General features: G+C 39.1%; 1 protein-coding gene across 11 annotated transcripts in view; it reads left to right on the top strand.

Moving 5' to 3' along the window:
• INSIG2 (insulin induced gene 2) overlaps nucleotides 1–27,520 on the top strand; it is a 33,070-nt gene continuing 5,550 nt past the window's right edge. Inside the window, exons 1-8 of one of the 11 annotated variants that reach the window (XM_067025877.1) lie at nucleotides 49–87; nucleotides 4,113–4,226; nucleotides 4,964–5,105; nucleotides 14,330–14,722; nucleotides 20,980–21,104; nucleotides 24,471–24,637; nucleotides 24,802–24,901; nucleotides 26,169–26,663. In XM_067025877.1, the coding sequence (XP_066881978.1) occupies nucleotides 14,479–14,722; nucleotides 20,980–21,104; nucleotides 24,471–24,637; nucleotides 24,802–24,901; nucleotides 26,169–26,210 (678 nt within the window). In that variant the 5' untranslated portion in view covers nucleotides 49–87; nucleotides 4,113–4,226; nucleotides 4,964–5,105; nucleotides 14,330–14,478 and the 3' untranslated portion in view covers nucleotides 26,211–26,663. Of the gene's footprint in view, nucleotides 88–147; nucleotides 517–4,112; nucleotides 4,227–4,951; nucleotides 5,106–14,329; nucleotides 14,723–20,979; nucleotides 21,105–24,470; nucleotides 24,638–24,801; nucleotides 24,902–26,168; nucleotides 26,664–26,878; nucleotides 26,969–27,520 lie in introns of those variants that run through there. The other 10 variants (XM_067025875.1, XR_010839073.1, XM_067025876.1 and 7 more) reach the window with 10 other exon arrangements.

Raw genomic sequence — 27,520 nt, 5'->3', positions numbered from 1 at the left:
GCAGTGGAGCTCGGGCGGAGTTGTGGGAGGGGAGGAGGAAGCGGCGGAGGGGTTGGGGGCCGGTCCCAGAAGATGGCGGAGGCGGGGGTGAGTTGGGCTTCCCTGGGGAAGCGCGGGGGACTTGGTGCTGAGGGAAGGGGCCTGAGAAAGGTGGTGGCCCTCGGGAAGAGGAACCGCTTGCGTTTTTGCCGCCTGGGAACCCTACTGGCAAGTGCAAGGAGCCGGGACCACAGATGGGGCCTGAAGGGCGAGGGGCTCCGCTTAACCTGGAGAAGGGACGGCGAGATCCGGAAGGGGACACCTGGGTCGGGGAGAGGGTGTAGGAGAGGCCGAGGCTCCCCGGACAGTGGAAAAGTGTCCTAGCGGAAAGAAGGCTGGAGGACGGCGGGAAGGGCGACCCCGGAGATCTGTTGGGGTGGAGGTCTGCGGCCTGTCAAGCATAGAGATGTCAGGACTCGGCAGGCTTGTAGCCAGGGAGACCAGACTCAGGCTTGGGAGGGGGAAGGATCCGTAAAGGTAGGTATTGTGGAATGCTTAGAATTCGCCAAAAGGTATGTTGATATTGGGTTGAGGAGTGGGACTTAGGCATTTTGGATTGGAATTGAAAATCTCTGGAGTAGGTGTGTGGTAAAGACAAAGATAACTCTTTTCAGGACCTAGAAGTCGGTTGGTGATAGTTTCTTGGATTTTAGGGTTGGTCAGTGGGGATTGGCAATCTGGTAGAGGAAAGCAGTGTGGATATGATGGGGGACGAGGGGAAGGGTGGTAAAACAAGTGATAGTGACCCATGTCCAGTTAGCATTGGCAAAAAGTTATGAAGTATGGAGTTAGCTCGATAGTCTAGGAAAATATACCAGGGAGAGCTGACTATTTTGTAGCATTATTGAGAACATGCTTCAAGAAGGAATGAATAGTCTTGACAGCTGGGGCACTGAGACTGGCCGAGTTCACTGTTGCAATGCAGCTGAGGATTGCGGGGGGAAGACGAGCTCCTGTCTTGGGTGCAGGAGGAATGAAGGCAGTCTGGCAGAGGCTAGGTTGTATCTTCGAACTTTGGGGTTTGGCCCTGATAGGGAACCACTGAGTGAAAAATGAATGAAGGGATGCCCCCACTAATAGGGCCCCCCCAGAGAATAGCCCTGTACTCTTCCTGTTTCCTCCTTTTATTCTTTCTCTGTACATTACGTTGAGTAGTGTGTTTTGTTATAGTTCTCAGTGCATATCTGATATAATGTGACGAAGTTGTGAATCATGTACATTTATTTGGGAAAGAGGTTGATTCTTTTTAAACTGACAGCTGTTGCTTTTACGTGTGGTGGACTGAAAAGGAAAGGATAAAATGCAATTTAGTAATTTAAAGACAGAGCTTGTTTTCACTGTTATCAGAAAATTATTCTCAAACGATGGAGTAACCTTTTTAGGACTGAGATTTGTTATTTAAAAGCAATAATGGGATGCAAATGTTGCTTGCTTAATGGTTTCTGTGTTTGGGTTTTAAAGATGAGTTGCAGGGTCTTCAAGGCAAACATGTTTTTCTTCCCAGAAGTTTTTGGCGTCCATAGCCTATGATTCACATTTGTGTGCTTTTATTTAAGGAGAGTTTCATTGATTTAAGTGTGTTTTTCCTAACTGTAATGCTTATTCTATTTTGAGAATGCCGTTCTAATTACAAGAGCGTAGGATAAAAAAGATGTGAGGTAGTAATTTAATTTTATTATTTAGTAGCCTTTCCGACCTAAGCACCTGAAGAGACAGGTAATCTGAGGGAGTAAACATACTTCTGTGACTACTCTTCCTTTGAAGACAAAAGATCTTGTGTGGTTTTGGGGGTGTTGCAATTGTTAAAATACAATTGGTACTTACTCATTTCTTAAGGAGATTTTGTCTGTATGCTTGTTTTCAAATGCCTGTTGCCTGGAAGTTGTTTCAGTGGCAAATGTAAACTTTGATTTTCATCCACAAAGCTGAGAATCACTTATTTTATTTACCTAAAGGTAATAATAATCCATTGACAGGAAGCCATAGACTGGGAATAATGTTTTTCCAGTTTTGATGATTTGTTATTATCTATCCAAACTATTTGAACTATTTTTCTTTTTCAGTAACGTACTTTATAGAAATTGTAGGTCAGGGCTCAAGGTAGAATTTTTCATGTACTGTGGAAGTTTCTTCTTTGTCAGTTTTTGAAAAAGAAAAGTATTATTTTGGTATTAATGGTAGTTTATCAACGTGGCTTTAAAAACTGTTTCTTTTGTGGCATTTAAATCGTTTCTGTATGGTGTTTGTGGAAAAGGCAATTGTGAAACGGGAAATACTCTGGACATGGAGTCAGAGTGCTTGGGGCTAGCTAGTCCTTGTACTACCTGGCAAGAGTTTTATAATTTCAGAAAGTTACTTAACCTATTTTACGTTGTAAAATAAAAAGATTAAGGATTAAAAACACCTGCCTACTTACTAGGATTATTGTTGAGGATTATTGAGATATGGTCTTTTAAATGGTATCTTTATACCAGAGACTTCTTCCCTGATCAGAAAATTATTTCTTGGGTAATCTAAATTTTTCAAATATAGGTTTTTAAAAAATTTTTGAGAATCGAATTTATTGCTGATGTAACAGTAACATTTAAAGGTATAGATATGCTCTAGGAAGATATTATCAATACATAATCAGAAAACCAAACTTTAGAACAAACAAATTAGGGATACTTATTCCAAGAGCTTTCACTTTAAAATAACCTACTCCCCTAATGTGTGACTATTATAAACAACATGCTTTATTTAGGGACTTAGTTGTTGCATAGTAGGCGGTGAATGGTCTTGTGGAATTTTTTACCCCTTTGATGAGTCAGTCTGGCCATTTCTAGGAGTTCAGTTTACATGTTTGTCGTAGCAAGACCCAGTAGTACACATTCTTGATCTTGTCACTTCACTTAATCACTTTGGGTCTCATTTGCTTTGCCAGGAAACAGATCACTGGTTCTTAACTTCTTTTGGATCATGAACTTTTTGAGTACTTAATATAAAAATGTCCAACTCCCTAACCAGAAAAATGCACATATCCACAACTTTTTGGGGTTTGTTTTACATCAGACTCACATAGCCCCTGGAAGAGATGAACTCCCAATTCCCTTTCATTTCTTACATTTTAGGATACTGTGATTCTAAAGCATTTTAACTTTTATTTTTGTCTCCAGTAATTATATAGTATTGTATTATTATGTAGTCACAGAATTGGCTTTTTGGACTTAAAAAATAGCTTTAAAAATCTTATTCAAGTTAACATGAAACAAGTGTTGTGTTATTTTTAAAGACAACTTTTGGGGTGAAGTAGGAAACTATAAGCAAGCACTTTCAGCAAAGGTTGCATAAACAGCTGCGGCAGAATTACATAAATAAACATTGTAGAAGGTCTCTAGCAGCCTGGAAATAGAATGCAGAAAGCAGTGTCTCTCAGTTGGAGAACATTGCCTCTCTGTGGGAATTTGGAAACATGTAAGACCATGTTTGGTTATCTCAGAGCGGGGAGGGGGTGTGCACTGGTATTTAGTGGGCACCAGCCAGGGCTGCTAAATGTTTTGCAATGGTTAGGGCAGTTCCAAACAACAAGAAATTGCCCTGCCCAAAATGCCAGTGCCCTTTCACAAAAACTGGTGAGTGATGTGAGATGGGACCTACCACACCAGAATAGCTTTTTAAAACTGAAACTGTTTTGTTCTTTTAAAAATATTACTCAACATAAAATTCCCTTTTGGAAAAATTCACAGACAGAAACAATTTACTAGATATACTAGAGCAATTTGGGTTACTTAAAATGTATATTTACTCTTTGTCCTCTAGTAGCTGTTTTAATAGCAGAAAGCGGGGGGTATTGCTGTGTCTACTGAAGTTTGGGAAATAGGAGTCAACTCTTGGTCTAATACTGTATGTAAGTTGGCCATATGCTTTTTTTCTTTAATACATCATTTTACTCCTGGATCTAGTACTTTTAAAGAAAATTTCAAGGTGTTTGTACATTTATTCTTATGGTCTTTCTGCTTGGACATTAATTGACATTAGTACCTTGAGAATATTTACAGTTAAGATTGTTTTCCACTGTCTGTCCATCTTTTCAGTAACCAAATCCCCTTCTATAGGGGATGCCAAAAAAGAAGTCTAAGGAGTTGGGCTGGAATGGGGCTCAAGTTTTAGAGGAAAGAAGATGGGTTTTGGCATCAGTCAGATGTAAGGTACAATTCCAGTTCTAATACTGCATGTCATGTGACCATAGGCAAGTTGTTAAGTCTCTTTGACTTTATATCTTCATTTGTAAAACGTGAATGATAATACCTACCTTTAGCATTATTTTGAAGATTAGAGTTACTATATGCCTGGCATGGAGTAGGCCCTCCATAAATGGGTGCTGTATCATGATGATAATGATGATGATGAATTCTGTAGCTACTGAACACTGTAGAACATGTGACATGCTGACATGCTGGATACCACAGCAAGGAATAGTCTGCAAGACCAGGTCAGGGGGAGATGTTTTCTAGGATTTTCAGTAGGTGTTTAGAATATATTTTCCTATGAACCAGCTATAATATGTACTGTTTTCTCAAGGCTGCTAAGCTGTAGAGCTCAGTGATGTTGTAGAGTAAGTAGGTTTGTGAGCTTGAGGATGAAACTCCCCCCTTGGGTGTTGGGCACAGAGCTTTGAGTGTGGTAGAGGCACAGAAAAAGTCTATTGTCTCTGTTTATTACGTGGAACTGATAGGCTGTGAAAGTTACTAGTGCTTACAGATGTTCTCATTTTCATACTGATTATTTCTAAACTCAACACCCCCACCCCTCCCTCCAGTTTACACATGGGTTTTGTTCCCAAAATTCATTTATAAGGTAGTTTGAAACTTGGAAGCTTAGAGGACATATATTTTAAAGATGATTAAGTGCTAGGTTAGGTTTACCTTCCAAAATGCCTGCTTAGGAGAGACCTTCAAGATGACGGAGGAGTAAGACGTGGAGATCACCTTCCTCCCCACAAATACATCAGAAATACATCTACATGTGGAACAGCTCCTACAGAACACCTACTGAATGCTGGCAGAAGACCTCAGACTTCCCAAAAGGCAAGAAACTCTCCATGTACCTGGGTAGGGCAAAAGAAAAAAGGAAATATAGAGACAAAAGAATAGGGACAGGATCTGCCCCTCTGGGAGGGAGCTGTGAAGGAGGAAAAGTTTCCACACACTACGAAGCCCCTTCACTGGCGGAGACGGGCAGTGGGTGAGGGGGGAGAGCTTTGGAGCCACTGAGGAGAGCGCAGCAACAGGGGTGCGGCGGGCAAAGCGGAGAGATTCCCTCACAGAGGATTGGTGCTGACCAGCACTCACCAGCCTGAGGGGCTTGTCTGCTCACCTGCCGGGGCAGGCAGGGGCTGGGAGCTGATGCTCGGGTTTCCGAGGTCAGATCCCAAGGAGAGGACTGGGGTTGGCTGCGTGAACACAGCCTGAAGGGGGCTAGTGTGCACAGCTAGCGGGGAGGGAGTCCGGGGAAAAGTCTGGACCTGCCTAAGGGGCAAGAGACCATTGTTTCAGGGTGCGCGAGGAGAGGGGATTCAGAGCACCACTTAAACAAGTTCCAGAGACAGACACGAGCCGTGGCTGTCAGCGCGGACCCCAGAGACGGGCATGAAATGCTAAGGCTGCTGCTGCAGCCACCAAGAAGCCTGTGTGCAAGCACAGGTCACTATCCACACCTCCCCTCCCAGGAGCCTGTGCAGCCCGCCACTGCCAGACTCCCGTGATCCTGGGACAACTTCTCCGGGAGAACACACAGCACACCTCAGGCTGTTGCAGTGTCATGCTGGCCTCTGCCCACATTCCATACCCCTCTCTGCCCCACCGGCCTGAGTGAGCCAGGGACCCCTAATCAGCTGCTATTTTAACCCTGTCCTTTCTGAGAAAAGAACAGATGCCCTCAGGAGACCTACACGCAGAGGTGGGGCAAAATCCAAAGCTGAACCCCATGAGCTGTGCGAACAAAGAAGAGAAAGGGAAATTTCTCTGTGCAGCCTAGGAGCAGTGGATTTAATCTCCACAATCAACTTGATGTACCCTGCGTCTATGGAATACCTGAATAAACAACGAATCATCCCAAAATTGAGGTGGTGCCTAGAGGGGTGGGATAGGGAGGGTGGGAGGGAGGGTGATGCAAGAGGGAAGAGATATGGGAACATATGTATATGTATAACTGATTCACTTTGTTGTAAAGGAGAAACTAACACACTATTGTAAAACAGTTATACTCCAATAAAGATGTTAAAAAAAAAAATGAGGTGGTGGACTTTGGGATCAGCTGTAGGCTTGGGTTTGCTTTCTTCATCTAATTTGTTTCTGGTTTTATGTTTATCTTGTTCAATATTTAGAGTTTATGGTCATTGTTTTATTTGTTTATTGATTTGGTTGCTGTCTTCCTTTTTTTTTTTTTTTCTACATAGAGATATATGTATATTTTTTTCCTGTTTCTCTTTTTGTGAGTGTGTATGTGTATGCTTCTTTGTGTGATTTTTGTCTGTATAGCTTTGCTTTTACCATTCATTTGTCCTAGGGTTCTGTCTGTCTGGTTTTTTGTTTTTTGTTTTTTTGGATAGTTTTCAGCGCTTGTTATCATTGGTGGAATTTTTTGGTTTGGTTGCTCTCTTCTTTCGTTCTTTTTTTTTCTTACTTTTAAATTTTTTTATTTGTAATAATTTAAATTTTTTTATTTTAATAACTTTATTTTATTTTAGTATTATTTTTTCTTTCTTTCTTTCTATTTTTCTCCCTTTTCTTCTGAGTCATGTGGCTGACAGGGTCTTGGTGCTCCCGCCAGGTGTCAGGCCTGTGCCTCTGAAGTGGGAGAGCCGAGTTCAGGACATTGGTCCCCCAGAGACCTCGCGGCTCTACGTAGTATCAAACAGGGAAAGCTCTCCCAGAGATCTCCATCTCAGTACTAAGACCCAGCTCCACTCAACGACCAACAAGCTATAGTGCTGGACATGCTATGCCAAGCAACTAGCAAGACAGGAACACAACCCCACCCATTAGCAGAGAGGCTGCCTAAAATCATTTTAAGGTCACAGACACCCCAAAACACACTACTGGATGCGGTCCTGCCCACCAGAAAGACAAGATCCAGCCTCATCCACCAGACCACAGATACCAATCCCCTCCACCCGGAAACCTACACAACCCATTGAACCAACCTTACCCACTAGGGGCAGACACCAAAAACAAAAGGAACAATGAATCTGCAGCCTATGAAAAGGAGACCCCAAACACAGTAAGTTAAGCAAAATGAGAAGACAAAGAAACACAGCAGATGAAGGAGCAAGGTAAAAACCCACCAGAACAAACAAATGAAGAGGAAATAGGCAGTCTAACTGAAAAAGAATTCAGAGTAATGATAGTAAAGATAATCCAAAATCTTTGAAATAGAATGGAGAAAATACAAGAAACTTTTAACAAGGACCTAGAACTAAAGAGCAAACAAACGATGATGAACAACACAATAAATGAAATTAAAAATTCTCTAGAAGGAATCAATAGCAGAATAACTGAGGCAGAAGAACAGATAAGTGACCTGGAAGATAAATTAGTGGAAATAACTACCACAGAGCAGAATAAAGAAAAAAGAATGAAAAGAATGGAGAATAGTCTCAGAGACCTCTGGGACAACATTAAATGCACCAACATTCGAGTTATAGGGGTCCCAGAAGAAGAAGAGAAAAAGAAAGGGACTGAGAAAATATTTGAAGAGATTATAGTTGAAAACTTCCCTGATATGGGACTCAGAGAGTCCCATGCAGGATAAATCCAAGGGGAAACACACCAAGACATGTATTAATCAAACTATCAACAATTAAATACTAAAAAAAAATATTAAAAGCAGCAAGGGAAAAGCAACAGATAACGTACAAGGGAATCCCCATAGGTTAACAGCCGATCTTTCAGTGGAAACTCTGAAAGTCAGAAGGGAGTGGCAGGACATATTTAAAGTGATGACAGGGAATAACCTACAACCAAGATTACCCAGCAAGGATCTCATTCAGATTTGAGGGAGAAATTAAAACCTTTACAGGCAAGCAAAAGCTAAGAGAATTCAGCACCACCAAACCAGCTTTACAACAAATACTAAAGGAACTGCTCTAGGCAGGAAACACAAGGGAAGGAAAAAAGGCCTACAATAACAAACTCAAACAATTAAGAAAATCGTAACAGGAAAATTCATATCGATAGCCACCTTAAATGTAAATGGATTAAATGCTGTAACCAAAAAACATAGACTAGCTGAATGGATCGAAAAACAAGACCCGTATATATGTTGTCTACAAGAGACCCACTTCAGACCTAGGGACACATACAGACTGAAAGTGAGGGGATGGAAAAAGATATTCCATGCAAATGGAAATCAAAAGAAAGCTGCAGTAGCAGTTCTCATATCAGACAAAATAGACCTTAAAACAAAGACTATTAGAAGAGACACAAAGGACAGTACACAGCGATCAAGGGATCAATCCAAGAAGAAGATATAACAATTGTAAATATTTATGTGCCCAACATAGGAGCACCTGAATATGCAAGGCAAATGCTAACAGACGTAAAAGGGGAAATTGACAGTAACACAATCATAGTAGGGGACTTTAACACCCCACTTTCACCAGTGGACAGATCATCCAAAATGAAAAAAATAAGGAAACACAAGCTTTAAATGTTATATTGAACAAGATGGACATAATTGATATTTGTAAGACATTCCATTCAAAAACAACAGAATGCACTTTCTTCTCAAGTGCTCATGGAACATTCTCCAGGATAGATCATATCTTGGGTCACAAATCAAGCCTTGGTAAATTTAAGAAAATTGAAATCATATCAAGTATCTTTTCTGACCACAATGCTATGAGACTAGGTATCAATTACAGGAAAAATTCTGTAAAAATTACCAACACATGGAGGCTAAACAATACACTACTAAATAACCAAGAGATCACTGAAGAATTCAAAGAGGAAATCAAAAAATACCTAGAAACAAATGACAATGAAAACACGATGACCCAAAACCTATGGGAAGCAGCAAAAGCAGTTCTAAGAGGGACGTTTATAGCAATAAAATCCTACCTCTAGAAACAAGAAACATCTCAAATAAACAACCTAACCTTACACCTAAAGCAATTAGAGAAAGAAGAACAAAAAAACCCAGAAGTTAGTAGAAGGAAAAAAATCATAAAGATCAGATCAGAAATAAATGAAAAAGAAATGAAGAAACAATAGCGAAGATCAGTAAAACTAAAAGCTGGTTCTTTGAGAAGATAGTTGACAAACCATTAGCCAGACTCATCAAGAAAAAAAGGGAGAAGACTCAAATCAATAGAATTAGAAATGAAAAAGGAGAAGTAACAGCTGACAATGCAGAAATACAAAGGATCATGAGAAATTACTACAAGCAACTATATACTAATATAATGGACGTCCTGGAAGAAACAGACAAATTCTAAGAAAAGTACAACCTTCCCAGACTGAACTAGGAAGAAATAGGAAATATAAACAGACCAGTCACAAGCACTGAAATTGAGACTGTGATTAAAAATCTTCCAACAAACAAAAGCCCAGGACCAGATGGCATCACAGGTGAATTCTATCAAATATTTAGAGAAGAGCTAACACCTATCCTTCTCAAACTCTTCCAAAATATAGCAGAGGGAGGATCACTCTCAAACTCATTCTATGAGGCCACCATCACCCTGATACCATAATCAATGATGTCACAAAGAAAGAAAACTACAGGTCAAAGTCACTGATGAACATAGATCCAAAAATTCTCAACAAAATGCTAGCAAACAGAATCCAATAGCACATTAAAAAAATCATACAGCATGATCAAGTGGGGTTTACCCCAGGAATGCAAGGGTTCTTCAATATATGCAAACTCTCAATGTGATAAACCATATTAACAAATTGAAGGAGAAAAACCGTATGATCCTCTCAATAGAGGCAGAAAAACCTTTGGACAAAATTCAACACCCATTTATGATAAAACCCTCCAGAAAGCAGGCATAGAGGGAGCTTACCTCAACATAATAAAGGCCATATATGACAAATCCACAGCCAACATTGTTCTCAATGGTGAAAAACTGAAACCATTTCCTCTAAGATCAGGAACAAGAGAAGGTTGTTCACTCTCACCACTATTATTCAACATAGTTTTGGAAGTTCTAGCCACAGCAATCAGAGAAGAAAAAGAAGTAAAATGAATCCAACTTGGAAAAGAAGAACTAAAGCTGTCACTGTTTGCAGATAACATGATACTATACATAAAGAATCCTAAAGATGCTACCAGAAAACTAGTAGAGCTAATGAATGAATTTGGTAGAGTAGTAGGATACAAAATTAATGCACAGAAATCTCTTGCATTCCTATGCACTAATGATGAAAAATCTGAAGATAAATTAAGGAAACACTCCCATTTATCATTGCAACAAAAAGAATAGAATACCTAGGAATACACCTACCTAAGGAGACAAAGACCTGCATGCAGAAAACTATAAGACACTGATGAAAGAAATTAAAGTTGATAGAAATAGATGGAGAGATATACCATGTTCTTGGGTTGGAAGAATCAGCACTGTGAAAATGACATACTACCCAAAGCAATCTACAGATTCAATGCAATCCTTATCAAACTACCAATGGCATTTTTCACAGAACTAGAACAAATTTCACAATTTGTATGGAAACACAAAAGACCCTGAGTAGCCAAAGCAGTCTTGAGAAAGAAAAATGGAGCTGGAGGAATCAAGCTCCTGGACTTCAGACTATAATACAAAGCTACAGTAATCAAGACAGTATGGTGCTGGCACAAAAACAGAACTACAGATCAATGGAACAGTATAGAAAGCCCAGAGATAAACCCACACACATATGGTTACCTTATTTTCGATAAAGGAGGCAAGAATATACAATGGAGAAAAGACAGGCTCTTCAAGAAGTGGTGCTGGGGGGCTTCCCTGGTGGCGCAGTGGTTGGGAGTCCACCTGCTGATGCGGGGGGTGAGGATTTGTCCCCCGGTCTGGGAGGATCCCGTGTGCTGCATAGCGGCTGGGCCTGTGGGCCACGGCCGCTGAGCCTGTACGTCCGGAGCCTGTGCTCCGTGGAGGGAGGGGCCATGGCAGTGAGAGGCCTGCGTACCGCAAAAAAAAAAAAAAAAAAAAAGTGTTGCTGGGAAAACTGGACAGCTACATGTAAAAGAATGAAATTAGAACACTCGCTATCACCATATACAAAAAAATCCTCCAGATGGATTAAAGACCTAAATGTAAGGCCAGCCACTATAATACTCTTACAGGAAAACATAGGCAGAACTATGACATAAATCATAGCAAGATTGTTTTTGACCCACCTCCTAGAGAAATGAAAATAAAAACAAAAATAAACAAATGGGACCTAATGAAACTTAAAAGCTTTTGCACAGGAAAGGAAAGCATAAACAAAATGAAAAGACCACCCTCAGAATGAGAGAAGATATTTGCAAATGAAGCAACTGAAAAAGGATTAATCTCCAAAATATATAAACAGCTCATACAGCTCAATATCAAAAAAACAACCCAATCTAAAAATGGGCAGAAGACCTACATAGACATTTCTCCCAAGAAGATATACAGATCACCAACAAACACATGAAAGTATGCTCAGCGTCATTAATCATTAGAGAAATGCAAATCAAAACTAAAATGAGGTATCACCTCACAACAGTCAGAATGGCCATCAAAAATCTACAAACAATAAATACTGGAGAGGGTGTAGAGAAAAGGGAACCCTGTTGCACTGTTGGTAGGAATGTAAATTGATACAGCCACTATGGAGAACAGTATGGAGGTTCCTTAAAAAACTAAAAATAGAACTACCATATGACCCAGCAATCCCATTACTGGGCATATACCCTGAGAAAACCGTAATTCAAAAAGAGTCATGTACCACAATGTTCATTGCAGCTCTATTTACAATAGCCAGGATGTGGAAGCAACCTAAGTGTCCATCGACGGATGAATGGATAAAGAAGATGTGGGGCTTCCCTGCTGGCGCAGTGGTTGAGAGTCCCCCTGCCTATGCAGGGGACACGGGTTCACGCCCCGGTCCAGGAAGATCCCACATGCCGCAGAGCGGCTGGGCCCGTGAGCCATGGCTGCTGAGCCTGTGCGTCCGGAGCCTGTGCTCTGCAACGGGAGAGGCCACAACAGTGAGAGGCCCACGTAATGCGAAAAAAAAAAAAGATGTGGCACATATATACAATGGAATATTACTCAGCCATAAAAAGAAACGGAATTGAGTTATTTGTAGTGAGGTGGATGGACCTGGAGTCTGTCATACAGAGTGAGTAAGTCAGAATGAGAAAAATAAAATACCATAGGCTGACACATATATATGGAATGTAAAAAAATAAAATAAAATAAACGTTCTGAAGAACCTATGGGCAGGACAGGAATAAAGATATAGATGTAAGGAGTGGGCTTGAGGACACAGGGAGGGGGTAGGGTAAGCCGGGATGCAGTGAGAGAGTGGCATGGACATATGTACACTACCAAATATAAAATAGATAGCTAGTGGAAAGCAGCCGCATAGCACAGGGAGATCAGCTCGGTGCTTTGTGACCCCCTAGAGGGGTGGGATAGGGTGGGTGGGAGGGAGGAGATATGGGATATATGTATATGTATAGCTGATTCACTTTCTTATAAAGCAGAAACTAACACAGCATCGTAAGGCAATAATATACGCCAATAAAGATGTTTAAAAAAAAGGCCTGCTTAACCAAATATATTTTGATTCAAAAAGAGTTAACCTAATTTAATGAAACAAATATGAATATGTAGAGCTCCCACAGTGAACTAGGCACGTACCTGTCCAGGTACGTAGGCACAGCGAAAACTTGATCGTGAATAAGACCTACATAGAAATTTTACAATCTGTAAAGCAACTATACATATCATCATAAGGTAGCTATTAGAAGTGCCATAGTAAAGGTTTAAATAAAATACTTAGAGATTCAAAGGAAGTATCCCAAGATATATTGTTAGGTGGGATAATGGTAGGTTATGAAAATAGTCTGTATAATACTTTCCCACTTCAAAAAAAGTATTCATAAAAAAAGAATTTAGGGCAACATGTAACAATTTGGGTGGCTGAACATAATGGTATGAATGAGGGCTTTGGAGCCAGACAGACTGCATGGATTTGAATCCCAGCTTGCCCTCTTACTAAGGCTGGAAACTTGGTTGAGTGACTTAACCTTTCTTTGCTTTTATACCTCACCTGTAAAATGGACATAATTGCACTTACCTGTTAGGGTTATTGTGAGAGTTAAAAGGACAGCTCATAGATAGCCTCAAATGTTATTTGTGTTAAACATATACAAAGGAAAGTTCACTTTGGTTTAGAGGGGTTGAGTGAATACCTAGTGATTGTACTTGCAAAGTTCTAGGTTTTAGGAATTAGGAGCCATGTGGATCAAACTTCTTAGAATCTAGCCAAGAGGTTATTCTTTATTTTCTTAGCTCGCTTTCTTCTGCTTCCTACTGCAGCTTTCTCACAATAGCTCCCATGATTGCAACAAGGGCAGACTGGGTCAAGGCAGGGGTGGGACACAACTCGGGTCCTGGTGACAGTGGGTCAGGTCTGGTTTCTGTGCTTGGTGTATGTGTGAGTGAGGGGTTGGTGGTCTGTTTTTTTGTAAGATAATTTTGTGCAGAAATTCACATATATCAGCATTAAACATCAAAAGAGGTCATTTTATTCCCCTGTGGAGATTGTCCTCACGAGCAAGTCACATTTTATTGAGAACAATATAACATTTTCAGTCAGAATATGTTGATTTTCTGTAAAGTATAAATTTATTTATTTTCTATAAACCGTAAAAATTTCTACCTAAATCTCCAAACCCATCAGTAACTTGGGCTTGGAGATTTGGGTAGAAGAAACAGAAACCTGGATTTTGATCTTCCAGTTTCTAGTAGAAGTGTCTCAGATAACCCGTCCTGCTTTTTTCACTGATGTGGGGCTAGCTGTTTTTACTATTATTCTAACCTTTTAGTCTCTTAGGTCACTAATTCTGTCCTAGTAAATATAGATTTAGCACTTTATTTTTTATTACATCATTCATTTAAAATGCTTTTTAAATGTCTTATTCAGTAAATAATTTAAATAAATATAAAAGCTTGTCAATTCATTATTTGGCCTTTAAAATGAATTAGCATTGAAATCAGGAAAATTGTATAGTCATTTATTAGACACATTGATTTCTTTTTTCTTATCTCTTGCAGGATTTCTGGTAGGTCCTATTTTAGGACGAGATGCAATATTGTTGAAACACCAATCTGCTTTGGTTCAGGCAGTTGGCTTTTCAGCTGAGAAACCATTTCTTCTTCCTCTTTTTAAAATTTTTTTGCTGACTTACTGAACTTATGAAACCATGGCGGAAGGAGAGACACAGTCACCTGGGCCCAAAAAGTGTGGCCCCTATATCTCATCTGTCACTAGCCGAAGTGTGAACTTGATGATTCGAGGAGTAGTGCTGTTTTTTATTGGAGTATTTCTTGCATTAGTGTTAAATTTACTTCAGATTCAGAGAAATGTGACGCTCTTTCCACCTGATGTGATTGCAAGCATCTTTTCTTCAGCATGGTGGGTACCGCCGTGCTGTGGCACAGCTTCAGGTATGTGAAGGCCATGTCTGTAACACTTAGAAAGGAATTAGGGTAAATGAGTGTCAATATTGTCTGGGCAATACTTTTAAAAAATCAGCTTTATTGAGGTATAATTTAAATAGAGTGCAGTAGACCTGTTTTAAAAGAACAGTTTGATGAGTTTAGACAAATACATACAAGTCATGTAACTACCATCACAGTCCAGGTATAGAACATTTCTATCACCCCCTAAATTCTCCTGTGCCCTTTTGCAGCCTACCCCCAGCCTCAGGCTGTCACTGGATTATTTTTGCCTGTTCTAGAATGTGATATAAATGGAATCATAGAGTTTGTACTCTTTTGTGTCTGATTTCTATCTGACTGACCCATATGACTTTTAAAAATTCAATCCTAAAACAATCTTGATTCTCTTAGGGATGAGGCTTTTAACCTCTTAATTTTGTTCTTTTGTCAATCCATCTCATATAAACTTATTTTAAGTTATTTTGATGATCATCATCACTGTTTGGTTTTAAGGTTTTGACATGTATGTTATCCTCTGGTTTTTGAAGTAGATAAAAACTTGAAAGATGGAGACAGTCGACCCTTGAACAACATAAGTTGGAATTTATGTGTGGATGTTTTTCAATAAATACGTACTACACAATCCGAGGTTGGTTGAATCTGTGGATGTGGAACTGTGGATACAGAGGGCTGACTGTAAAGTTATACTCAGATTTTTGATTGTATGGAGGGTTGGTGGCCCTAACCCTCATGCTGTTCAAAGGTTGACTGTAGTTTTATTCAAGTTTAAAGCTTCATGTTGTTATTTTTTAGATTTTTGCATATGCTTTTTTTCTTGGTATCTTGTTTTTAGATATACACTCAGAATAATAGATTCTTAAAGAGATCAGTAAGGTAGATTCTCTTTGCTTAAAATCATTATTATCCTATTTAGATCTTTTTTTTGGTGGACAGTGTGTTTTGGATAAAGTGGAGCATTTCAGAATGCTGTATTGATGATGATCTTCCATAATGGATAGCTCTTCAGTTTTTTCTAATGAGGCCAATAGATTGATACTATTTTATATAATAAAGTAATAGAAGGAAGCCATAATCATGTGGTAGAAGATAATTCTGACTGAGAGAGAAAAGTTTTTTTATGAATGTCCATTTGGTGTCTCACACCTAATATACATAACTACCTGGCAATATAATGTAGATCCTCCTTGATTTCTGTCCTAGAGCTAGAGGGCCAACAGTGAGGAGTTAGGTGTGAGACATTTTAAAATGACCTTGTGAAACTTATTGGACAATTACATAATCCCGTTGCGTGGATTGAAGGGCATTTTCGTGGTAAGGTTTCAGCATGGTTTATATATTGATGTCTCACTATTACAATATTCACATTGAAAGAGAACTTGTAAAGGTGATGATTCTTAGTTTCCCCAGAGCTGTTGTTATTCTCTGAGAGAACAAGGCAACATAGTCCAAACAGACAAAGCATAAATTATGTTTTATTATTCTCTGTTGTGTCTACCAGTCCTCATGTATTTTCCTTTCTTTCATTTAAGTTCAGAAGAAAAAAAGTTTTCCCAATGACGTTTTCTACGTCTTTATTTTCTCCTATGGTAGAGCTGCTGTCTCTCTACTAATAGAAGCTTTTCAGGACTTGGAAGAACATGTCTTTTCAGAATAGACAAAAGGAAGGTCAAGGGAGGGAAATTATTGCTTATTGAATGTGTACTAATGTCCTGGGCATATCCCTTAAGCCCAGGGATCTGTAGGGCAGCGTTGGGAGTGAGATGTTTGCATTGTGCCTGTTTTGGGGGGATGAGGAAACAGATAAGGAGAGGATATCAATGAGTCCAGGGTTCCAGAGGCAAGGACTGGTGTGACTAGGTGAAATATCACATGCTGGGGAAGGGGTCAGGGGGAGCCACTCATCCTTCCCTCTATTGGGTATCTCTCTTGAACCTTCCAGACTAAGTGCCAGGCTTGGAAGGAGTACACTGGCCTGTGCTACACATTCTGGGCTAGGGTAGGAGAACTTGGCTGAGGTTTCATTCTACCTCCATTATGGAGAGGAACAGGGGTTACATCTCTTCCTGTGATATGGGCACTTTTGCCACAAACTCACATTTAGGAAGGAAAACTTGTAATGTTAATGCTACATTTTGGTCACTTTGTCCCTACTTTCCTACCTTCTCCCAGCTGCTAGGCTTGTCACACTTACAAACCTAACCTCATATCATTTCATGTGGAGGATGTGGTTTCTTGCTTAAGTGTTTCTTCTGAAAGCAGTGCATTCTGTGAGGTGCCCAGCAAATGAAAGGAGAGAGGCCTTGGGGAATTGAGATTCCAGTTAACGCTGCTGTTGATGTTGGGTAGGTCATGGTGTTTAGTAGGTGGGGGTGAGGATACCAGGTTTGTGGAAGTTGCCAAAGATGGAAAATGGGCTCTTGCATAATTGCTGGCCCCCTCCAATTTTAGGGAAAATATTAAGGAAAAAAAGTAAATGCTGTAAGAAACAGTATGTACAGTTTGTGTGTGTATATGGTATGTATATGTTTTTGTGTATATGTGTTGGTGTGCAATTTCAAAGCTCTTATCATCCTAAATCAGAAAAACTGATAATTGTCCTTTGATTTTCCTGTCCAATTAATATTTGTAGACTGAGCAGTTACCTTCTGGAGGATCTCTAGAATCACCACTTTCTACATGTAAACCCAGTGCTGGAAAATTTGCTAGTGGTGCTTCTGGAGGGCCAACTAGTAGAGAACTCTGATAAACTCCTTTTGATCCCGTTTTTCTTTTCCTGGTTCTCTATTTTTAGTTTAATAATGTTTGATGTTTCAAGTTGGTTAACTTCTTTATGTGTGCAGTGCATTGGAATTGGAGTTAAGAACCTCTTGAATGTGATTGAGAGCCACAAAGGAATCTCTCTGAAGAATAAATAGGAGAAAAAAGATTGTGTGGATAAAATAACCGGAGAAGTTGACTAACAAATCACGAGTCAAATTAATATCTAATTTAAAAATGAAAACAAACAGATCTTTTCTGTTGAGTCATGCAGTCAGTCAGTCACCCAATTCCTGGAGAGTCTTAGAAGGCTCCTCCCTTTGTCTCTCACTGCCCACATCTGGTTTCCAAGTTTTACATCTCTCCCTTGTCTCTTTCTTGGTCTAGGCCCTCAACCGCTCTGCTTGGAATTTTCAGTCTTTTTTTTTTCTGCCTCTGATTTTGTCCCCCCTGCACCCCAAGTCCCTCCTCTCCTGTCCTGTGTTGTACACTCACTGCTGGAAGAACGATTGGCCCTCTCTCTGGCACAAGTGTGATGGTGTTATTTTCCCAGTGACTGTGGGGCAAGTCTCTGTGATATGGCCCCCGCCAACTTGTATCCTTCTCAGACTCTTTCTGGACCCGAAACTCCCTTTCCGCCTAAAGTTTCCAGTTTCCAGATGATACCAGGTATTTTCTGTTGTCTGTGCTTTTCCTCAAATGCTTTCCTTTGATTAGAAAGCCCTTTCCAGACCACTCACCTGCTGAACACTCCTGCCTCAAGGGTCACCTTTTCTATGAAGCTTTCCTGACACGCTCGCACCCTGCTTCCCCCCGGCACACACCAGGAGAAGACTGGACCCCCGGGCCCTGTCAGTGCTGCCCCTAACACTTTACTTAATTGTTTCCGGGGTCACTTTGGGACGGGGGTCATGTCTTACTCATTTTCCCTTTTTAAATCCCCAGTAAATACCAAGAACTAGACACATTATGGAGGTTTAAGTATTTGTTGGATGAACACATTGCTTATCCTGTTGTAGTTTTCCATGAAAGTATATCTCATTCAGTGGTTGTGCTTTTTCAGCCCCTTTTCCTTGAAAAATGTTTGATTTAATTGTTTCTTTTAGTGCAGCACTGCATTAAAAACACGACCATGAAAAATGATGACTTAATATTAACGTTTTACAAACTTCTCTTGTTTTTGGTCTTGGCAACCTTCAACTAGTCACTGGGAAATAACTGAAGTTTATCCCAAGAAATGTGGGTTTTGCATCAGAGAACCATCTGATTAAGCAGGACTGTGTTTGCATATGATTTTACACAGGCGTGATTTTAACGGTCTCTCTTGTTAAAATAAGAAAGTGGAGGAAGAGGACAGGAAGGCCAGACACACTTCTGCTGAGCTCTCAACAGTGCAGCCTCACTGTGCTGTAGATGTTGCTCTCAGACTCTGCCAGGCCTTTATTTAAAGGAAAGAAAGAAGACGTTTAATGCGAAGTGACAAGCTCCCTCGAATTCTCCCTCTCAGTGAGCGTCCAAGAACCATGCATACTCAATGGATTTGATTTTTATTGGCAAATCCCAAGGTTGGCAGCATGGCAGTTTAAATTTCTTTTTGTGTTTTTGCTTTCTCTCCTCAGTTGTCTCTCATGTGTGAATCTGACATCACATGCATAAAAATACAGTCAATTTTACTTATTTATATCTTTGCACACACGTCAGTACTCTCTGTGTGATAATTCTTTACTTATGGCATCAGCTGCTGAGGAAAATTGACTTAGAATATCTGATCTTAGTTGATTTCCTCAGCAACAGGCAAAGGGAAGAAAGAGAGAGAGAGAGAGAGAGAGTGAGGGATGACACATGAGCTGCCAGTTTCATGACCCCTTGAGAACAAAAAAGAGGTAATATTCATTTAGATATATTTCAACTGTTAGGCATGCCTGTTGCCACTTTAATTTTGTAGAAATTTGGAAATGCTGTCAGTTAATCTCACAGGATTTTAGAGCGGAACATTTTAAATAGGAATATAATTTGAAACTTTTAAATTTACTAGTAGCTGTTGGAGCTCTGCATTGCTGAAGTTTGTTGTTAATGTCTTGATGGTCTGTGAACCATCTATCCTCAGAAAAAGCCTAATCAGAAGAGCACTTTCAGTTCTGAGGATTAGAAAATGTCTGCATCATTGCAACATCTCCACTCCAGATGAAAGGGTGATGGTGCAGCCTGGTTTTCATGCTGTTCCATTGGTCTGCTAGCCTCTGATTTTTGATATTAATTGATTTCTGTTTTTCCTTTAAGATTGAATGCATTGTTTGTGAGATAGAGCTAGCCAGTACCAGGCCAGGCAGGGGCTTCCAACCCCTCAGGCATAGGTTTGGGCATAATAATTTCATGATACATCATAGGTAATACTGGACATTTTAAACATACTTTTCAACTGATGCGACAGTTGTGTTTTTATTACCAAATGGCAGCATAAACATACTTTTTAAAAGAAGATTAGCAAATTAAAGCTGCCCAGCTATTTCCTGTTAAATTTAATCTGTAGAAGTATATTTTCCTTAAAACTTGTTGAAGAATGTTTTGGTCCATGAAATACTCTTTTTTTTAATGGCTAACTTAGCATTTAAAATCTTCTCCCAGTGAATGGATAAAATGTTGAGGTTTGACAAGTATTTAAGTTAAAAATTGAGTTATTCATACTAATTAATTACATCATTAGTATTCAAAATGTTCTTTCCAAAATGCAGAAATATACTAAAAAGATTTCTTCTGATCTTTTAACAGTGGATTTAAATTTTAACTGAAAATATATAATTCTGTAGACCATGTTTCCTCCATTTGTCCTTTGCAGAATGAGTCTTACACGTAGATTTCTGTTGCAAGTTTCCCTGCTTTGACAGTCTGACCTAGAGTCTCATTTGAGGGCCAGGTTGGAAGGGAGTTGTCAGGACAAGGCACTAGACACAAGAGACTGAGTGAGACAAAAAGCTGGGGGGACAAGGATTGTATGTGTAGCAGGACAGCTATAGCCATCTAACAGAATGTATATGATGAACTTGTATGTGTTTACACTTCAAGATTCTCTTTAGATTTGTGACATTTCGTAGCGTGCTTCATGGTTATATAGCTTAGAGAGAACATTGCTTAACTACCAACTGCTTTGATGCTTTCCAAGTCTCAGAGATATTAGTAGTAGAAAAGTAGCGTGAATCATCTAGTCCAATCTGCTAAATTCTGAATCATAAGCTGAAGTAGTGTTTTGCCTATTATAATTCAGAGTACTGTTGTACTCATTTACAATGCTGTTTTTGATGGTGTTATCCTCACTTTTTTTTCTTTTGGAAGGTAAGTTTAAAATATCAACGATTAATGATAAGTAAGTTGAAAAGCTTTTCTAGAGAATCTTTCAAATGCTTATGATGGTTGTTGTGACTCTTAGCTTAAGTTTTGCCTGTATACCATTGGAGATGACTTAATTTTTTCCCTTTTTTTCCCCACAGCCGTGATCGGGTTATTATACCCCTGCATTGACAGGCATCTAGGAGAACCACATAAATTTAAAAGAGAGTGGTCCAGTGTAATGCGGTGTGTAGCCGTCTTTGTTGGTATAAATCATGCCAGTGCTGTATCCTTCCTGCTGTAATGAAATGCGTAATAACAAAGCAGCTTTTGACAAACCAAAGGTTAAACAGTCCCTTGCAACTTCACTGTTGTCAAATTGTGATATGCCCACTTAGTCATAAAAAGAATGCACTCCGCATTGTTGAAGGATCATGGGAGCACCTATGCAATTACAGTGTGGGATATAGCCTTTCATTTCAATCCCTATTTATTGATATCACTCAGAACTTTACACACTTAAAAAATTTACGTGGTTTTTAGGGGCTTCCCTGGTGGCGCAGTGGTTGAGAATCCGCCTGCCGATGCAGGGGACACGGGTTCGTGCCCTGGTCCGGGAAGATCCCACATGCCGTGGAGCGGCTGGGCCCGTGAGCCATGGCCGCTGAGCCTGCTCGTCCGGAGCCTGTGCTCCGCAGTGGGTGAGGCCACAACAGTGAGAGGCCCGCCTAGCACCAAAAAAAAAAAAAAAAAAAAAATTTACGTGGTTTTTAAAAATTATGTTACTTGATTACCTCCATCTAGTATTGGTAACTAGCATTGAAACAGATACATTTTCAAAGGAATTTCTTTTCTCTCTTCATTTGAGATTTGTCAGTAAGGACATCTGGTGGCTTCAGGTCTGGCTGGGTTTTTTTTCTGTTTTGTTTTTAATTTGAAGAATATATATATATGTATATATATATTTTAAAGACTGTTATTTATTGGTTTTAATCAACACCAACAAACCACATAAATGTTCTTAAAAGTGGCAGAGGCAGAAATAGCCAACTTAGATTGTGGCCAAGAAGAACTTTTTTTCCTAAGTTACATATTTTTAAAGTTGGATTATTTTGAGGATTTTGATATTTTAATTTAGTGATTAATGAGTATTTTCGTAGTGTCCTGGCTAGAAGGATAAGGTAGCCTCTATTTCCCACCTCTCCTCTGCTTCTACCCCCCAGAAAAAAATGTCTACCCCCAGAACGAAAGTTTTTGCCCTCATAAGGATCTTATCCTGTCATCCTCCCCACTTCCTCCCCTCCCCGCTGACCTCCCAACTTCCCTTTGTAGAAGACGGACGATCTGGGAAATGCTAGTTCAGTCTTCCCTTTTTTGGAAGAGATGGCGTAGAGGATGGAGGTGGCAGGAGCCTTCTCTTTGGGGAAGAGAAGATGTGTGACTCAGGCTGCCTGAGGTTTCCTCCTGTAACTCTGTGCTGGGCTCAGGGCTGGCAGTTAGCTGGAGAGAGTGTGGGTCAAAGGGCAAGGAGATTCCAGCGTCTCTAACAGCATGTATTGAGGTGTTTTGGAGAAGCTGGAGAAGAGGAAACAAGGAATGAAGCAGGGTGCTGGATTCTGAAAGCACGTCTACCTTTCTGTTCCTAGTTGCACTGGCTCTTGGAGATCTGTGAATTTGGAAGTCCCTCAGTGGCTCTTATTATTTTGTTTTTTACCCTTTTGTCTTAAAGAGTTTCCCAACATGTTTAGTTTGGTGAAATCTTTGAGAATTAGGATTGTATAACAAACAAATCTAGTGGTTAGAAGGACTTAAAAAAGGTAGACTCGTAGAATATTATATCTAGAAGAAAACTTAGAAATCACCTAGTTCCACATTTTCTTTATAAAGATAATAAGAGAAGTGAAAGCTAGAGAGGTTTGGTACTTTGCTAAGTCATACATACTGCAAGGCTGCTCCAGAGCTGAGGACAGACCCTGGAGATCCTGACTCGAGTCTAGGAACATTCCTTCTCCTACCCAGGAGCCCCACAAGTGTGTAAATTTGTCTTTGTCTGATGGATTAGACCTTTCTATCCCAGACAGTTCAGGTATTTTTAAGTTGAGTAATTTAAATAACCTTTTCTGGAATTAAAAAGACGTATATCTAATTTAAATTCGTTACTTTGGTCATTCTTTTCTTCCTCTCAGTGAAATCCTTAAATATAGCCATCTTAGCTATTCTGTTCATCCTTTAGGCAGAATCCAAAATGTTTACAAAATATATAACACAGACTTAATATTAGGTTACTTAGACTTTAGAAAATCACATTGTACTCTTTTTAAGATTGATGTTTTACCTGTACCCTAGAAGCCTCCTTATTTTGCTTTGACTCTTAGCAAAGTTAATTTAGTCAGCAAAGATAGAACCCAGTTAATGTCAAATTCCAGTCTTTACAAGAATGTTTATTGCATAGAGAAATCAGAGTGCACAAGTGTTTCTTTGGAATTTGAGGTATAGTACTCACTAAAGACTAAAAGCTTTTTCAGAAAGCATACCATAGATTATATAGGTCTCTTGATAAATCAAGCCTAAACAAGGACTGACCAAGAATGGCAGTCTGGGTGTTCAGGATACCCGCTGGTTGGGTAGGAGGGGGGGATAGTGGTAAACAGCAGGGTGTTAAAGGAAGTGGAAAATGGTTTTATATGTATTTTTGGAACTTCCCCTCTCTTCTCTGTAGTTGCAGCATGGCCAGTTTGGCAAGATATATAGTATCCTCTGGGAAGCTGGATATAGAGCCAAGATGTGGCCTTTGGGACATAGATAATGCCCTTTTAATGACACTTGAAATTAATTCCTTTAGTGTAATCCTCTAGCAAAGAAATGAGAAAATTGAATTTATAAAGCTTCATTTTGCCCAGAGATTTTGAAGTAGAAAAGGGCTGTACATTTGTGAATAGGTGCTTAAGTAGGTGACGGAAATAAAACATCATTTGAGCAAACTGTCCTATACCAGAAAGTCTCAGGCACCAAAATAGCTTGGCAGGTTGCAAGATAATGTTCACTTCAAGGCTTTATCCTCAACAAATTAAAACTAGAACAGTTGACATAATAGAAAGGGATAGTGTGTCCTTGGTACTCTTGTTTCTGAACTGCATTATTATAAAATGTGTCTGTCAGTAAATCACATAGAGAATGTGGTACCCTGTTAAATAGCTGTCAACTCTTCTATTTGCAAGTTCCTGTATGGTTCTCAAGTAATTCTAAACCTGTTTGAGAAGTAATACCGGTTTCCTTTTTGGCAAAAGTGTGTTCCTGTAGCAATACTTGTGTTTTGAGGCTTCTAGTTACATTTTTTTTTGCAAGGAAAGCATTTCTTAAATAATGGATCTGATCTGATAATCGGCAATGTATACACTGTGCCATTTTTTTGGAGAGATTAGCACGTCAGTGAGATCTATTAGTGAAGTATCATGCCCTCTGTGCGTCTTTAGTACATATCGGAAATAGTTTTAATCCTCCCTAGTCTCGTACATTGTATTAAAAACCTGAATGCACTCTAGATTACGCAGTCTATTCCCTTCTCAATGTTAACATCTTTTATTTTAGAAAAATGAACAGGTGATACTATTTGGTTACAAATTTTAAGATGACTCTTTAACACTGATCTCAGAAAGTGGATTTTGATAACAACATACAGTTGTCTCTCACACTGGCTGCACTATCCATTGGACTGTGGTGGACTTTTGATAGATCTAGAAGTGGTTTTGGCCTTGGAATAGGAATTGCTTTCTTGGCAACTTTGGTCACTCAACTGCTAGTCTATAATGGTGTTTATCAGTAAGTATTCTTTTTGGTGCTTGTTTCCTAAAATCTCAGAATTGAGATTTTAAAATTGCATTAGCCACTTTAATCTACAGAGTAACTTATTTCCATTGTAATTATCTTAATAAGTGTCATTGTACTTCCTTTGTGAGTTGTTAAAAATATTTCTATTATTCTAGATATACATCTCCAGATTTTCTCTATGTTCGTTCTTGGTTACCATGTATATTTTTTGCTGGAGGCATAACAATGGGAAACATCGGTCGACAGCTGGCAATGGTAAGCTCGTGCTTATTTACTTACCTTTCTGTTACTGAGATGTAAGACAAGTTTTCTCCATACAGCAATAGAATAAGTCATTTGGAAGAATTTAATCATAAGTGTATTAAAAATGGAAAGAACCACTGGATGGAAAAGCTAAAATGTGTTACGGACAGGGTGATATGATTTATCCTCCAATTTTTATTAATTAATTAATTTTACTAATCTATACGTTTCTACTCCATGAAAAAGGGACAGTTTTAAAAGTGAGAAGAAGCGCTGCTTATAACTGTGTTGCTACAATAAATATAAATTAGGACTATCTCCAGCATATCAAGATGTTTGATCATTGTAGTTAAGGAGGAAAAGGACATGGGGCTTCCCTGGTGGTGCAGTGGTTGAGAGTCCACCTGCCGATGCAGGGAACGCGGGTTCGTGCCCTGGTCCGGGAAGATCCCACATGCCGCGGAGCGGCTGGGCCCGTGAGCCATGGCCGCTGAGCCTGTGCTCCGCAACGGGAGAGGCCACAACAGTGAGAGGCCTGCGTACCGCAAAAAAAAAAAAAAAAAAAAAGAAGGAAAAGGACATTGTTGATAAGCCCAGTCAGAGATGGCAAAGGTCAGGGACTGGCATTCAGATGCCACAGCAGTTTGATGAATAAGTGCTGTCACTTTTACCATTTTAGCCAGCTGAGAGAATTAAGTGGTTGACATTGCTATCTTTTTGGTAGTCTAGCCACTCAATTATCCTAAATCCATTGGTTTACTTTATTTTGAATTATGAGTAGACATATTAATAGCTGTCCTTTCAAAATACGGTTTTGACCACAAGCTTTTGATATTCTAATATAGTAGATTTTTTCCTTTCAATTTTAAAGTTATTTGAAAAAATATTATCTGAATTCACAATATTAGTCCTGTCCTTAAGTTCATGACCTTTCCTTTGCTAATATGCCTTAGTGAGCACACAAAGAAATTTATTTTGCTTCCTTTCATATTCTAGGATTGATCTAAATCATGTACTGTTATCATTTGCTTGTAATGTAGAAATACCATTTTTTCCCTGCTTTTGGCTATGCCCCTTTCAGTTCTAGAATGCGAATTTCTATTTTCCTTTCATAATTGTCATTTAATCCTAATAGTTGTATAACTCTCAGATTCTTTGAGGAATAAAGTGGGCATATTTTAATAAACTATTAAGTTTAGACCTTTTTAGTTTATATGGAAATTGCTATTCAAAATAAACATTAATCTGTTAATCTTTTATAACCTTTTAATTTTCACAGTATGAATGTAAAGTTATCGCAGAAAAATTTCATCAAGAATGAAGAAGGCAAAAACATATCTTTTGTACAGAAAAACAAGACGAAAAGGTCATGTAAATGATAGCTATACCAACACTACTTCGGACTATAAAATTGCCAGGATGCAGTTTTTCCCTTAATTGGTGTGTGTATATATATAAACACACATATACATATATATACACATATACATATGTTACTGCAATCTGTGATTGCTTCATCTGTAAATCAAGTACAAACCTTTATGTATTTGACTTAAATAATTGTAAAATATATATGCAATACATTAAAAAACATGTTGATTAATAGATGAAATTTTTTAATTAATTTTTTAGACATACCATGTATTGTATCACAATGTTAATGTGCCAAAATATTCAGTTATCGTCATGCAGAGTATAAGAATGCTTTGAACAATTTATAAACTTACCGAAATAAAATATGAGGAAAGCCAAAAAAAAAAAAAGCAAATGAAAAGTGGTATATTCTCTTTTGCTTACTGTTGTGCCTTTTTATTTTTCTAATATATAGCAGTATGAGTTATGGCTGCCCTAATGTGTGGTTAGTTTCTATTTTAATGTTGTCTCAGAGAGCTTTGGGTGTTTTAATATATGATGAGAAAGAACTTCCAGGGAACATTTTCATACCTGCATTACTGGAGAGAGTCCAAAGAGTAATTTTTGTTTTAACAGATTTTACTGGAGGTGAAAGTGATCATCAGGAGAGTTTATCAGCATCAAATTGTTTTGAGTCTAAATCTGGAAGAATACATATAATTAAAAGTAAGGACCATTGAAAAATTTAACTAGAGTAAATATGTTTTACAATTACAAAATGACCTTCTGGAGTGCCACAAAGTGTTAAGTGATATTAACTGTCATTTGTAGTACAGTATTCCACTGCTTTTGCACATGGAACACATAAGAAGTCCTGAACAGGTCAAAATGAAGTTTCTGATTGTCTTGGGTTCTATAATCTGTTGGGTTCTGTAAAGCGAAACATTTGAGCTGGGCTGCTTCATATGATTGATTGTCAGTGGATTGCATCCGAGGAGTGGATGGGCACATAATTTGTTATGTATCCATGTGCCCATTAATGGACAGTTCAAGAATGTGTTGTTTAAGAATTTATTGGGATGGCATATTGTGCATGGTAAAGATCCTGGTAACAGTAGCGTGCATATTTTTCCAACAACTAGAGCCTTTTGAGTGTGATTTAAACATAGTCTTACTTAACCTTTTCCCCCAGTTTTTATTTTTGAAATTGATGGCAATTGTCTGATACACAAGGGTGAAATCTGCTTACTCTGGAGGGGTGTGTCTGTGTGTGTGTGT

The sequence above is a fragment of the Kogia breviceps genome, chromosome 2 (genome assembly GCF_026419965.1).
Source record: "Kogia breviceps isolate mKogBre1 chromosome 2, mKogBre1 haplotype 1, whole genome shotgun sequence".
Classification (NCBI taxonomy): domain Eukaryota; kingdom Metazoa; phylum Chordata; class Mammalia; order Artiodactyla; family Physeteridae; genus Kogia; species Kogia breviceps.
The sequence above is the reverse complement of the archived record's forward strand: the minus strand, read 5'-3'. Positions and strand labels throughout refer to the sequence as shown.